Genomic DNA, 12,575 nt, shown 5'->3' with positions numbered 1-12,575 from the left:
CGATATGGATTAGATATGACAGTTTTAAAAGTGACGTATGTTTAAACAAAAACGTCACTTTTGACACTGAAATATCCATATCGTATCTTTAATTTTTTTTGACGTATCTTAAAGTTCGAATCGGGCTGATCATCATTTTCTATTAGACGATTACTTACATCCAATTCTACCCGAAAATCATTCTTAGAGCTCACGGACTGTAAACATACACGTCAGGGGTTAAAAGCCAGCGTTAGGTTATCATTCAAAATAATATAAAAAAAATTACAAAAACCCTCACCATTTATTTAAAGGTCTTCGGTGGTTATGGAAGACGACAGCCATCGCGGGGCTGACGTCGCTCCAGGGAAGTCTCGTCGCCGTGCCCGTGTGGGACCTGGCCCGGAAACATCTGGCCCTCGCCTCCGGGGTCACCGTTACCTGCGAAATGGTAAAATATTATATATTTTTGTTTTGCATTAAGTATAGATATGTGACGTTCCACGGGTAAAGGTGCCTTAAGGTGGTTAGCGCTTACGCTATTATTAACGACGCTCCAATACTATGGCCATCCGCCAACCGCCTTTAGGTACTTTTACCCACGGAACGACATCGTCACATATTACACCATAATCCTTAATGTGGTATTAAGGTATTTAAGGTGCAGTGGATTCAGCCAGCAGTTTTTAAAAATCGTAGCGCGTTTTTGGTTATAATACGATTATAATGAGGCATTTTTCTAGTAACTTCATCCATGGAAAAGTGGAAAATTTTACTGTACTATGAGCCTCGACTTCGCGACACTGGGATACCCGCCCGCGCGAAATCGTCTTTTCATACAAACGTACTCCCCATTTTCCTCTCTGGATATTAACATAATTGAAAATATTTTGACACAATTTGTTGTATACTTACGTAGGACATAGCGCTGATGTCCTTACGTTAGAATTTTACGAATTGCACGAATTTTTAAGTATTATAAGAGTCGCTCTTGATTTTTACAATAATCGTAAATATCTAAAAAAGTAGGGACATAGCTATACATAGTTAATATACATGTAAATATATTTTCCATAATGTCAACATCCAGAGAGGAAAATAGGAACTAAGTTTGTGTAGAGAAGTGGCCGTCCCCTTTCCTCTTAACAACAAATATTTCTTCCGACATCTACCGTTAGTGTCACCGTTATTATTATTTTTATAATAAAGTGACTGTTCGATTGCCACAACAGAAGCATTATTTTGTAGTTAAATGGCTCAAGTATTTGCACAGACACCAGTAAGTGTTAATATTGCAAAAGCATGTGCCATCTGAAGGAAATCTCTCCTAAATCTCATGACAAAACACAGTAGCAGTATGCTCGGCTAGTAGAATAACGTTCATTTGGTTTTGTTTGATATATTACAGTTAGTATTTTCGGGCATGTATTCGTGTGATGAGCATGGCCATGGATATTTGTTCCTGAGTCATGGGTGTTTTCTATGTATTTAATTATTTATAAATATTTTTATAATATATATATCGTTGTCTAAGTACCCTCAACACATTACTGAGCTTATTGCAACGCCTTATTGAGCTTACTGTGGGACTTAGTCAATTTGTGTAATAATATCCTATAATATTTATTTATTTAGTTATTTATTTATTTAAATCTACCCCGAAGGAAACTAAGGCATTGCTACTAGTCTGATTTCCTCAATCACCGAAATAATAAGTATAAGTTCCCAAATACCCATCCCTCTATAATCAGTACAAAATTTTATATGTACCTATCTACACGTGTTTTTTGCCACAAAAGCCGGGTCGTTGTGTCAATACCCTCGCAATTTCATTGATAATCAGATAAAAAATGGATAAAATCGTGATTCCAGCTAGCTTGATTGATGTTAGGCCGGCTTATCTGTAATATTGTGTGATTTATGTGCAACAAATTTCGGGAGCAGCTCGCGTCTAATGCACGCTCCACATGCGCAATATAGCCGGGAAAAGTAGTGAACATACGTGTAGGGAACATAATATATTATACTAGGTAGTTGTCATTGATTAAGCCCGGACTCGAACAGAACCGGTTAAGTTATGGAGTAAGCATATAATGAGAACATTCATCTTAACTGAAAGTATGTAGCGATTGTTGATTTATTTCATAAAATACCAGTCGGACATATCCCGAAGTGATTCCATACGAGTTCCATGAACTGGTATGCAATACTACAAAATTACGCACTAGTACCTTAATGGACACAGAAGTAGCTAATGATAGAAATGAGATAAATGCTAGGATTAGACAGAAAATTACGTCTCATGAAAATTTGAAATTGTGTTAATTTTGTTTATAATACTAAATTACGATGAGGCAATGTTGGCCTAACGTTAATTAGAATTGATCAATAACCATTACAAATTGAACCGTAAACCGTAACGGACGGTTACGGTTACGGTTGAAAATTTATTTTAGTTTATAATGTACTCATGTAAGTGAATTTTTAATTCTTATGAGAATAAAGAATTTTTTACCGTAAATTATCTTTATTTATATTTGAAAAAGCAGTGTATCCCAAGAGACATGAGACCACTATTAAGTCAAGAGTTCAACACTGAAATATATTCAATTGTTTATCATGTTTTCACTTAATACTTAAGTGTTATTTCCAATAGTTTACTAGCACAAAGTTTTAAGTAAAGTAACATCAGACAAACATCTGCGTTTTGCAATAGTGTTTATTAATTTTATATTCAGTGAATTCTGCTAATTTTACATTTTTGGACATTTTTAAATTATTTGATTGGAACTTCTTTGTACCTAAGGAAACTTGCGACTTTCAGGACTGACTGCAAAGTTTCTTTGGACGAAATCAATCACATCACCACACCAGCTTGTTCAAAAACTAACGAGAAAGTTGCATTTTCTCAACATGTGTGGCAAAGTCTGATACAAATTTTGAGTTGATTCCTTACGTCGGCTAGTAGAATTGACTTTTAAATGATGATTTTGAATTATAAATATTTAATAACGTTCATTTGGTTTTGTTTGATATATTATAGCTAGTATTTTTGTCGCACTAGTGTGGTGAAAAATTTCGTGTTTCCCTCGGTGCCAAAATGTGTTAAACCCTCGTGCCTTGAAACTCTCGCAACGCTCAAGATGTAAGATGTGTGCGAAAAATGGTTTTTCGAACCCCTCGCTACGCTTGTAGTTCAATTTTGGAATCTTTCACTTGCTCGGGTTTGCTCTCACTTTCATTAGCACGAGCGGTTAAACAACAATTTTGCCCCTTGTAAAACAAATAACTATAGTAATTAAGCTTTTTTTATCTGCTTGCATCAAAGTAGCTTTTTAATACCGCCTTATTTTAGCTGTTTCACGGTTGCATCACAAAGGAACGCATCACCAAGGTTCACTCAAGGCAAGCTACCTGTTTTGCCTTAAGGTAAATTACAATTTTATTATTCTTGAAAGCTTTTAGACTAGCATTTTTTATACCTACGAGTACAAATGTAATGTTTGACGATATTATTGTAAATTTTTTACTATCAAGTTTGACATATCTATAAAATTTAATGTTTTTAAGAACAATAATATGATATTTTAAAACAACGATTCAAGTAAAAGTGCTTTTTGATAAGCCTACTTGAATAAATAATATATTGACTTTGACTTACTGATTGTGATACTGAATAAGTATCTATTTTGCTAATTGATAATTTTAAAGGTAACGTTTTAGTTAGATTTTAGATTTAGATATTTATTCTCATTATATAAAATAACAATATGTATTATTCTAAATTAATCCACACGGTTTTTAATTATGATCGTCAATGTTATTATTTAAATTAATTACATTATTTAATAAATTAATGTGTCAATTAAACAATCTTACTCGTGTTTCAACAATTTTCTCCATTCATATCAAAATGAAATACGGGAATATACCTAAGTAGTTCATTTATTAATTCCCGTATTTCATATACAGTCATTCATTCTAACGATTCTTATGTAGGCTTCTTATGCTCCAGAACCTCAGTAAATAAACATCGTGCGATTTTCGTGATAAGTGGGAGCATCCATAACTATAAGAACTATGCTTGAACAAATGTTGAATAACAAAGTTCCCGCACTCGTTGCTCGTACTCCTAACAAAGATACGTACACAATTGAGTCAGAAATATGCATACAATTCTGTATCTTATTCCATTGGCTTAAGTTAAAAAACGAAATATACGTATATTTACGACGGTAGCTACAGAATTTAGAGCTTGGAAATTTGCAACAACAACTAATCAGCAACTTCCACAGTTGCTTGTGAATAAGTGTTTCGACTTCCTAACTAAATTAATTATACATAGTTGTACCCATACTTACTTATCTACAAAGGTACAACACTGCAATGATATTAAATATTACGTTTTTGTTTATTTCTCTCTGCACCCACCTTGACGCTTTTAGGTTTTGCCCTATGGTTGACTGGTAGAGAATGCCTGTAGTGGCATTAAGTCTGCTTGTTGTATAAATCGATAAACATTCAGAATTAGAAAGAGTAATTTAATATTCGCGGAAAGTATTACCTACCGAGTTATGGGTATTGAACTAAGTTTTTGTGAGTCAAAGTTACGTTTAATTTTAGGGTTCTGCTTCTTATAAATATTTTCATGTCATTTCTGACCTTATACAAAATCCATTCATGCCTTCCGAAAAATCCCATACTATTTTCAAAGTGATGTCATTTCTTTCCAATGGCCATATCTATTGAAAGTAATTTTTAGTTTAGACCTAGACCAGTTTCGTGATATTTTTAGGTCTGAATGACCCCAGCAGTTACAAATAGCCCAAGGTAGCGGGACCTACTTTCATTTTAAAGATACCGTACCGTAAATCCAAAGTAATTTGCAAATATAAGGTCTGCTAGTTTCGTGAGTGGAAATTTAAGTACGCTAAGAAAGGATAATAACGGCCCGAATCGAAGAATGATTAAGACACGTTTAAGATCTTGGAAAGTCTTTTAAAAGATCGATGACTAAACGACATGTCATAATTGACGTTTATTTTGATTCCGTGGTGATCCCAATAAGATCCATCTACGATATTTCTAACGTGAAAGTGACATTGGTTACCCGAATCGAGCTGCTTCTGTTAATTGTACGATACACAAACGATATCTAAATGAGAACTTATCTAAACCAGAACTTATCGTTATCGTAACTAAATCTTGGAATCTATTCTGAAATTAAAATAAGGTTTACATTATTGTTATATAAAACTACCTTACAAGTTAATGCCAATAGATATCGTAACCTCCAAGGTTTCTTATTTCGATTATAAAACCAAGGGTCTAGAAATCTTACTAAATATTACACCGTGTATATTACTGTATATTTTCGGTAAATACTATTGCAGCTATTTAAAGATTCCCTTTGAAGCTGATGCCTATAAATATTGAGTGATCAAGGGTGTATTTAGATATTATAGACACCCGCATGCATGGGAATCAATTTCACCAGTTTATATAAATAGCTTATTAATATCGTAATTCAAAAGGTCACGCCAAAATAACTTATATACATACATGATTTCAATAGCGATTTAAGTCGTTTCGAAAATGAGCGGTTCTATTTCCACGGGGGCCCGGAATCGTCCTTTGTCCTGTCCGGGTCCTAAATAATAATGTAGCTATATATTTTCGTTACGAGGCATGTTTACTTTAAGAATGAGTTCGTTCAGAGATATTAAGGACTGTTTATTAGATAACGTAACATCGTTAGACCTCAGAACCTACCCCTTGACGTTTTTTTTTCAGTAGGGTACCTATGTAATATTTTTTGTTCATGCCCGCAAGTTTGTAGTGTAACTCAAACTAGTTTATCTAAGTAGTTTATTATTAAAGAGAAAAATCGTATTGAAAAAATTAAATGTAATTACTTGTCGTGTGTGTAAAGATATATGATGTCAAAGCGGTAGGTACCTATTGAAACATTGAATGCCCTCCAGATTTAAAAAAAATATTGTTATGTTACCGATTTTTAAGTAAGGTAGGATTTGACAATAGTTACACTTTGTTTACAGAATTGCTAATATACCATTTGTACCACGTTATAATATCGTGCTTGGTAAACAACATATTGTGGAAAGGCAGTAAACTACCACAAACCAGCATGTTTGGTTTATTAAAATGCCATAAAACCTCTTTAAACCCTAAATGTGACTCAGGAGACCGTAACCGGGGTAACGAGTGACAAGAAAGTTGTTTTCACCCAAATACAGTCGCAAAAAAAAACAATGTCTTTGACGATGGTTAAAAAAACTGCTAAAGCCGCATTCGTTAATCACACGTACCTACTCGTAACAATAACTCAAAGATGGAGTAGTGTACCGGCAAAACCGTTGAAAGTGAAACGCTACATAAATCACCTGGACCCTCGTCAGCGGCGGCGGTAAATAACGCCATCGCATCTGTTGCCGCTACCAACATTGTCAAACTAAAGAGCAATTTTCAAACAAAAAGCTTGTAAAAAACACGGAGGTATTAACTCGCAGTTTAAAATGTAGTACCTATCTTCACACACAAAGTCTGATTTCTAAACAATGCTTCCTTTTTTTTATATCGAGCATACATAATATATTGTATTGACTATGGGGATAGCCTAGTTGCAACCTCCATCGAGGTTTAACATTAGATTGTTAAACAAATCATAAAACAAGCACTTTAATTCAAACCAATTTTTCAGCTCGTCCTAGGCCGATACATAAAAAAGTACAATGAAATGCGGTTCACTTTATACCTTTTTTTTTCAATATGAAGCATATTGCACAATCTCTACACCAAGGGCATAATATCACGTTTAAATATCAGTGGTGTGGGAAATCAATGAACTATAACGCGTAATAGAATAGGTAATATTAATGAAAGTCGTAAAGAGCTAAAATCAATAATAGATTCTAATGAGTAGATTAGTATTCAATATAGAGCTACACTGAATGTATTTTGCAGAATCATAACCTAAAGCCGTATAATTTACATTAAGCCTATCCGATTACGTATTCCCGTTAAGCAATTTATATTACCCGAGGGATATCGACAAATTGTTAGTCCCAAGAAAGTATTATGTTCTGATGAAGAATCGGCTCCTTGAGTAAAACAAGAACGTGACTCAAATCTCATGGGTATCGAATGAAAGCCGCCATTACTTTGCCAAGTAAAGAGATATTATAATGTTGTTATATACTCGTCAATAACATTACCAGTTATGTATAATACGCAAATATCAATTACCCATTAAAATTTAATTTATGTAGGCACCATAAAACTACCCTACTAAAGTCCTGTATACAAATATAGTCCACAAGTTCCATACGTAATTACCTCTAAGTATCTTTGTCAATATAGTTTTCAGTTTTTTCTGAGTCATTTCTCTCATTTATGAATATATTTCGCCTTAGAATTGGCTAATTCGAATAATAGTTGTACTGAACTAAAATTATTCGAGTTGAGGTCCAAAACTAGACCATAGTTCAGAGATTTAGGATAGTTTGTTTACAGCGCTAACTCAAACCCACAATTCTAAACTGATATTTAACGATTAAACTATTCCCGCCAATAAAAGAGGTTGCTGGGGTAATTTGAGAGCTAGAGACCCCGAAACCTATTCATCGTTTCTAACGCTTTCTTTTATAATTTCTTATTTCTGTACAGTAGGACTTTAAAAATGTTTGTTTCATTTAAAATTATATGATGAAAGAAAATATACGTATTCTTGGTAGGTACTAAAAAAGATGCCACGCTTTAATACAGTAATCGCGTCATCTCATTCGGAAAGTGTTATCTTTATCGCGACCAATTTGTGCTACACCAATAAACGTTATCGGAGCACAACACTGCCACCTATTCTAGGATCCTGCAATATCATTGTGATTGCTTAGCGAAGGACGAGTCTCAGTCTCAGGCAAGACAACAAAGCGCAGAACGGCATTCAGATATAAATAAATCATAACTTGATTTATTATTGATATGATGTGACCTTGTCACGGCTCGCTCGAGTAATATTGGTGCGCATTAAATAATGTTTTGATTTTGAAAATTCCAATAGGTCTCCAGTTAGGCTAAGCTCATACACAGTTATGCTTGTAGCGCTACGTCGTAGCCGGTAGTTTGAGAATGTAGCTAAATGCTTCGTAGACACGTAACTACAATGTGTCACGATTATTTAGCGGATGGGTTAGACTTCCATCATACGTTTAGCTCGCCATCTACGCAGAATTTACTTTACTATTTTAATAATTTACATGGCTTAATGTTTAAAATTAATAAACTATAAGATTGAGTTATGATGCACGTACGAATGATTCCATAGTATTACGCACTTTTTCTAATGATAAGTTAATTTTCCAGGCTATAGACAAAAAGATGTCAGATATCATCAACAATATTCCATATATATAAATTCGACATCCAGAAAACTAAATAAATACAGAAGAAGTATCAAAATTTACATTGTTAGGCTTTACAATAGATACACATTTAGATTGGACACGTAGCGCAAATTAAAAATAGATTATCTTCCTTTGTGTTTGCCTTATCTAACTAAAAGCAAATACCAATGTTGTTCATTGGTATTTACTGTGCTCATTCAGCCGTTCACGCACGCCTATTACGTGAGGACACAGCGTCGATGCACATGACGCATTTATTATGCAAAAAAGTATATACGCATCGTAGTTAAAATGAAAAAAACTTCTAGCTGTAAACCATATTTCATTCAACTTTAAGTATTAGGTAACCGTCCCTTCATATATATAAGTATGCTATAAACTGACAAATTTTTAAGTAAATATATTTACCTCTTTGAATTCAATACAAATCCTGACCGAAATCATGATTTAGCCTTACGGGAACCCAAAATAGAGATGTTTAAAAAAAAAGTCCATAACGCAATGGCACAAGTGACCGACGTTACTACAGATCTAAATAAATAAATAAATATTATAGGACATTAACACAGATTGACTAAGTCTCACAGTAAGCTCAATAAGGCTTGTGTTGAGGGTACTTAGACAATGATATATATAATATATAAATATTTATAAATACTTAAATACATAGAAAACACCCATGACTCAGGAACAAATATCCATGCTCATCACACGAATAAATGCCCTTATCAGTATTTGAACCCGGGACCATCAGCTTCGTAGGCAGGGTCACTAACCACTAGGCCAAACCGGTCGCCGATCTATCCACATATATGTAGGTATAATAGCATTCCCAGACACATTAAATCAGAAGAAAATTACAAATCATTTGTTAATAAATTGAAGCAAATACACACTTATAAATAAAGCCTATTCAGTTGCCGAATTTTTATAGGAATTAAAATCTTACATTCATAATTTTCATAATATGTTTTTCATAATCTTATGAATACATTTTTGATCTAATTAAAGTTATTGTTGGCTTATGGAGTGTAAATTCTATCCATTGTTATGTATATAAACTACGAAAATTTATTATGTTAATATTTTAGTATCTCATATTAAGACTAATTTCTGCGATTTATACGCAATTATTACGAACCTTCAGGTTAAGGAGCACTGTACCCCTAGTGTAAATTTGATCGACATCATAACGTGACGAACGCGTTTGCGTTAAGTCTCATTTTGTATAGGATTTTGAGTTTCCAAAACGTCCCGCTTGGCGCGCTCTTTCTAAATCCAATACAAAATGAGACTAAACGCAAACGCGTACGTCACGTTTCGAAATCGAATTTATTTACACTAGGGGTACTGGATTTGCCTTACCCGCACTCGTATAAACAATGGAAAATCAGATTCTACACACTCATGCGGATGAGAAAAAAAAAAACAGTTTGGCCTCATTCCATACACAGATATTTTTTTATGTTATAGTAGGTATAGTCAGCAAACGAGCAGACGAGCCGCCTGATGGGAAGCGGTCAGCGTCGCCCATGGACATAAGAAACATCATAGGAGCCACTTAAGCGTTGCCGACCCTTGAGAACCCTAAATAATCTATTCTTGAAGAATCCCATGTCGTAGCGCAAAGTAGATTGTAGTGGGAGTATAATGATTTAATGACTAACTTTACAGTTTGCCAAAAATTTGTTTTCTTACCGATATTATCGTACCAAATTACTGTATGGCATTCTATACAGGTGTAGCCTGGAATATTTTTATACGTTACGTAGTTAAAGAATCTTTTTTTATTACAGTTGTGCAAAAAGTGCCACTTTACGTGGCTATGTAGCGTTCGCAAAGTTGTTTTTTGGAAACTAGTGTTTTTTACTATTTCACTTTTTTAAATTTATTTCTGACCGTAATTCATACGTCCACACCAACAAGTTTGGCTGTCCAAAAACTTTATATTTATAATTTTCCCATTACATGTTTTTTACATTCAAATAATATTATTACACGATATAAATTAAATATATATTTGTTGTTTTATAAATAAATTTAAAACGAATACCTACGCCCGTTATTATCAGTAGGTATTTTCACTTAAAATTTAGTTGTATCATAATAATTCAGATTGAAACTGTGCGAGTGTGTTTGTATGAAATGAGTTGTTGTGTAAATTTTTGCAATGTAAATCATCCCAGAACGTAGTGTATAGTGCTGAATAAACAATATAATTCAAGTTAAAGTGAAAATTCGTAACAGTAAGCTCTGTAAGTGTAATACCCCGCAACCTGCACCCGGGTATGTCCTTAAACTACGACCAAAAGAAAGGTATGGGCACTGTTAATGTCATCTTGCTTAGTGTGGTAGGGCACAGCACAGTGGATGTCATTCCTGATCTAGAGCAGAGCCCAACTGGGGAAGTAGGTACCTCTACCTTACAGAAAACTGCAGCCAAATAACACTGTGTTACACCCTACTCATAGTGTTGTATTCCTGCCGGTGAGTAAGGTTGCCAGAGCTCAACGAGGGTGCGGGGTGTTAGGCTCGGCAACACACCTGTAACAAGTCTGGAGTTGCAGGCGTCCATAGGCTACGGTAACCGCTTACCATCAGGCGGACCGTATGCTTGTTTGCCACCAACGTAGTATTTAAAAAAAAAAAATTTGTTCTACATATTGTGATTTTTTCATTACTTGTCCCGTGTCTTTTGTGCGCCTACGGCTCATAAAATACATCTCGGGGCTCGTATATGATGACACAATTTTCACACTTGCATTAAAATGTACTATTTTGTTACAGTTCCGTTTCGCAATGAAAATCCATGCGGTAGCGATAGCCTGCGCGCCTCGCTGGCGCGACGGTAGCGCGCCCCTTCCGACGTTCAGGCATTATCTCTATTATCTGTTTGCGCCGACGCTTATTTACCGGGATCAATACCTGAGGTAAGGAATTGTTTTTGTAAACAATGTATAGATAGTTTATAATAAACTCTTAACGAGTTGACTATTAACGGCAATAAGCAATTTACTGAGCTACACGAATTTTAAACCACAGAAAAACTTGCCCACCGAATATCTCGGACGCCACGCTACTAGCGCTTGGAGCGTGATACTTTAAACAAAAAATACTGGCCAAGAGCATGTTAGGCCATGGTCAGTGTAGGGTTCTGTAGTTACCCGTCCTATAGTGATCATGTACATAACATGCAAAAGGAAGTACTTTTCGCAGCGCTTTGTACGTATTTTTACTAAGAAGGGAAGACATTTTACGATAACTCAAAAACGGCTTTACTATATAGTTTTCATTGGATGTCTTTAATAAGCTCGACTTTCACTTTTTTTTTTTCCATGGTTCAATAATCAAAGGGGAAACACATTTTTTTTCTTTCGCAGCGATTATATCTTTTACTTTATCTAAAAATGGTCGTAAAAACCACTACCTACTCGTTTTGAAAGACCTTTCCAACGACACCTCACACCCTAGGGTTGAAGCGAACAAAAAAATCATCCCCGCTTTAGGTGTAGGGGAGGTACCCTAAAATTATTAAAAGTTTTTATTGTACCACTTTGTTGGCATAATTCATTTATCCATGCTAAATTGCAGCATTATATCACTAAAGATCACGCAGCAAAGTCAACATCAACAGACAGATGGGATTTTCTCTCTAATACCACCCCTAATAAAATGAGTTTAAGCAAAAAAACAACCCTGCTGTACCAGATCCCTAATATATTTTTTTAGATTTTATATTACTATTTTTATCGTGATACATCTCATACATGATCTCACTCATGGTTGGAGAGCTAAGCCACGGACGGTTGATTTCGCAACCTTAAAATGCCTTAGGACGCCCTTCAGCCGTGGCAGTATGGTTCCATTTTTATCACTTGTCACTATGCCCGTCACTTTCGCACTTACATACTTGTTAGAACGTGACAGGCATGGTGACAAATGATAAAGTGCCGACCATATTAGCCCTACAGAAGTCCTAAATGCGCATTGATAACCATCACTAAAACAAGATGATTAGAAACTTTACTGTCCGAGGCTATATTATCAGTTTGGCAGCAGTTAACTATAATAACATGAATAACAGAAACCATCAAGGGACCCCAACGACGAATATCTATACCTAATATTTAAGTGCTTGTCTAAATTACACATTTTACCTCGAATTACTTGCTG

The 12,575-nt window shown here is 34.8% G+C and overlaps 1 protein-coding gene and 1 long non-coding RNA gene across 3 annotated transcripts in view; one reads left to right on the top strand and one right to left on the bottom strand.

Annotated features, from left to right (window-relative positions):
* The window catches only part of LOC133533554 (uncharacterized), a 146,654-nt gene that overhangs the window by 57,551 nt on the left and 76,528 nt on the right, over nt 1–12,575 (bottom strand). The window lies entirely within an intron of this gene.
* Nucleotides 1–12,575, top strand: part of LOC133533540 (sterol O-acyltransferase 1-like) — a 34,993-nt gene that overhangs the window by 9,316 nt on the left and 13,102 nt on the right. For both annotated transcript variants that reach the window (XM_061872523.1, XM_061872524.1), the window contains exons 4-5: nt 294–430; nt 11,190–11,332. In XM_061872523.1, the coding sequence (XP_061728507.1) occupies nt 294–430; nt 11,190–11,332 (280 nt within the window). The remainder of the gene's footprint in view (nt 1–293; nt 431–11,189; nt 11,333–12,575) is intronic.

The sequence above is a fragment of the Cydia pomonella genome, unplaced genomic scaffold (assembly GCF_033807575.1).
Source record: "Cydia pomonella isolate Wapato2018A unplaced genomic scaffold, ilCydPomo1 PGA_scaffold_178, whole genome shotgun sequence".
NCBI classification, from domain to species: Eukaryota; Metazoa; Arthropoda; class Insecta; order Lepidoptera; family Tortricidae; genus Cydia; species Cydia pomonella.
The sequence above is the reverse complement of the archived record's forward strand: the minus strand, read 5'-3'. Positions and strand labels throughout refer to the sequence as shown.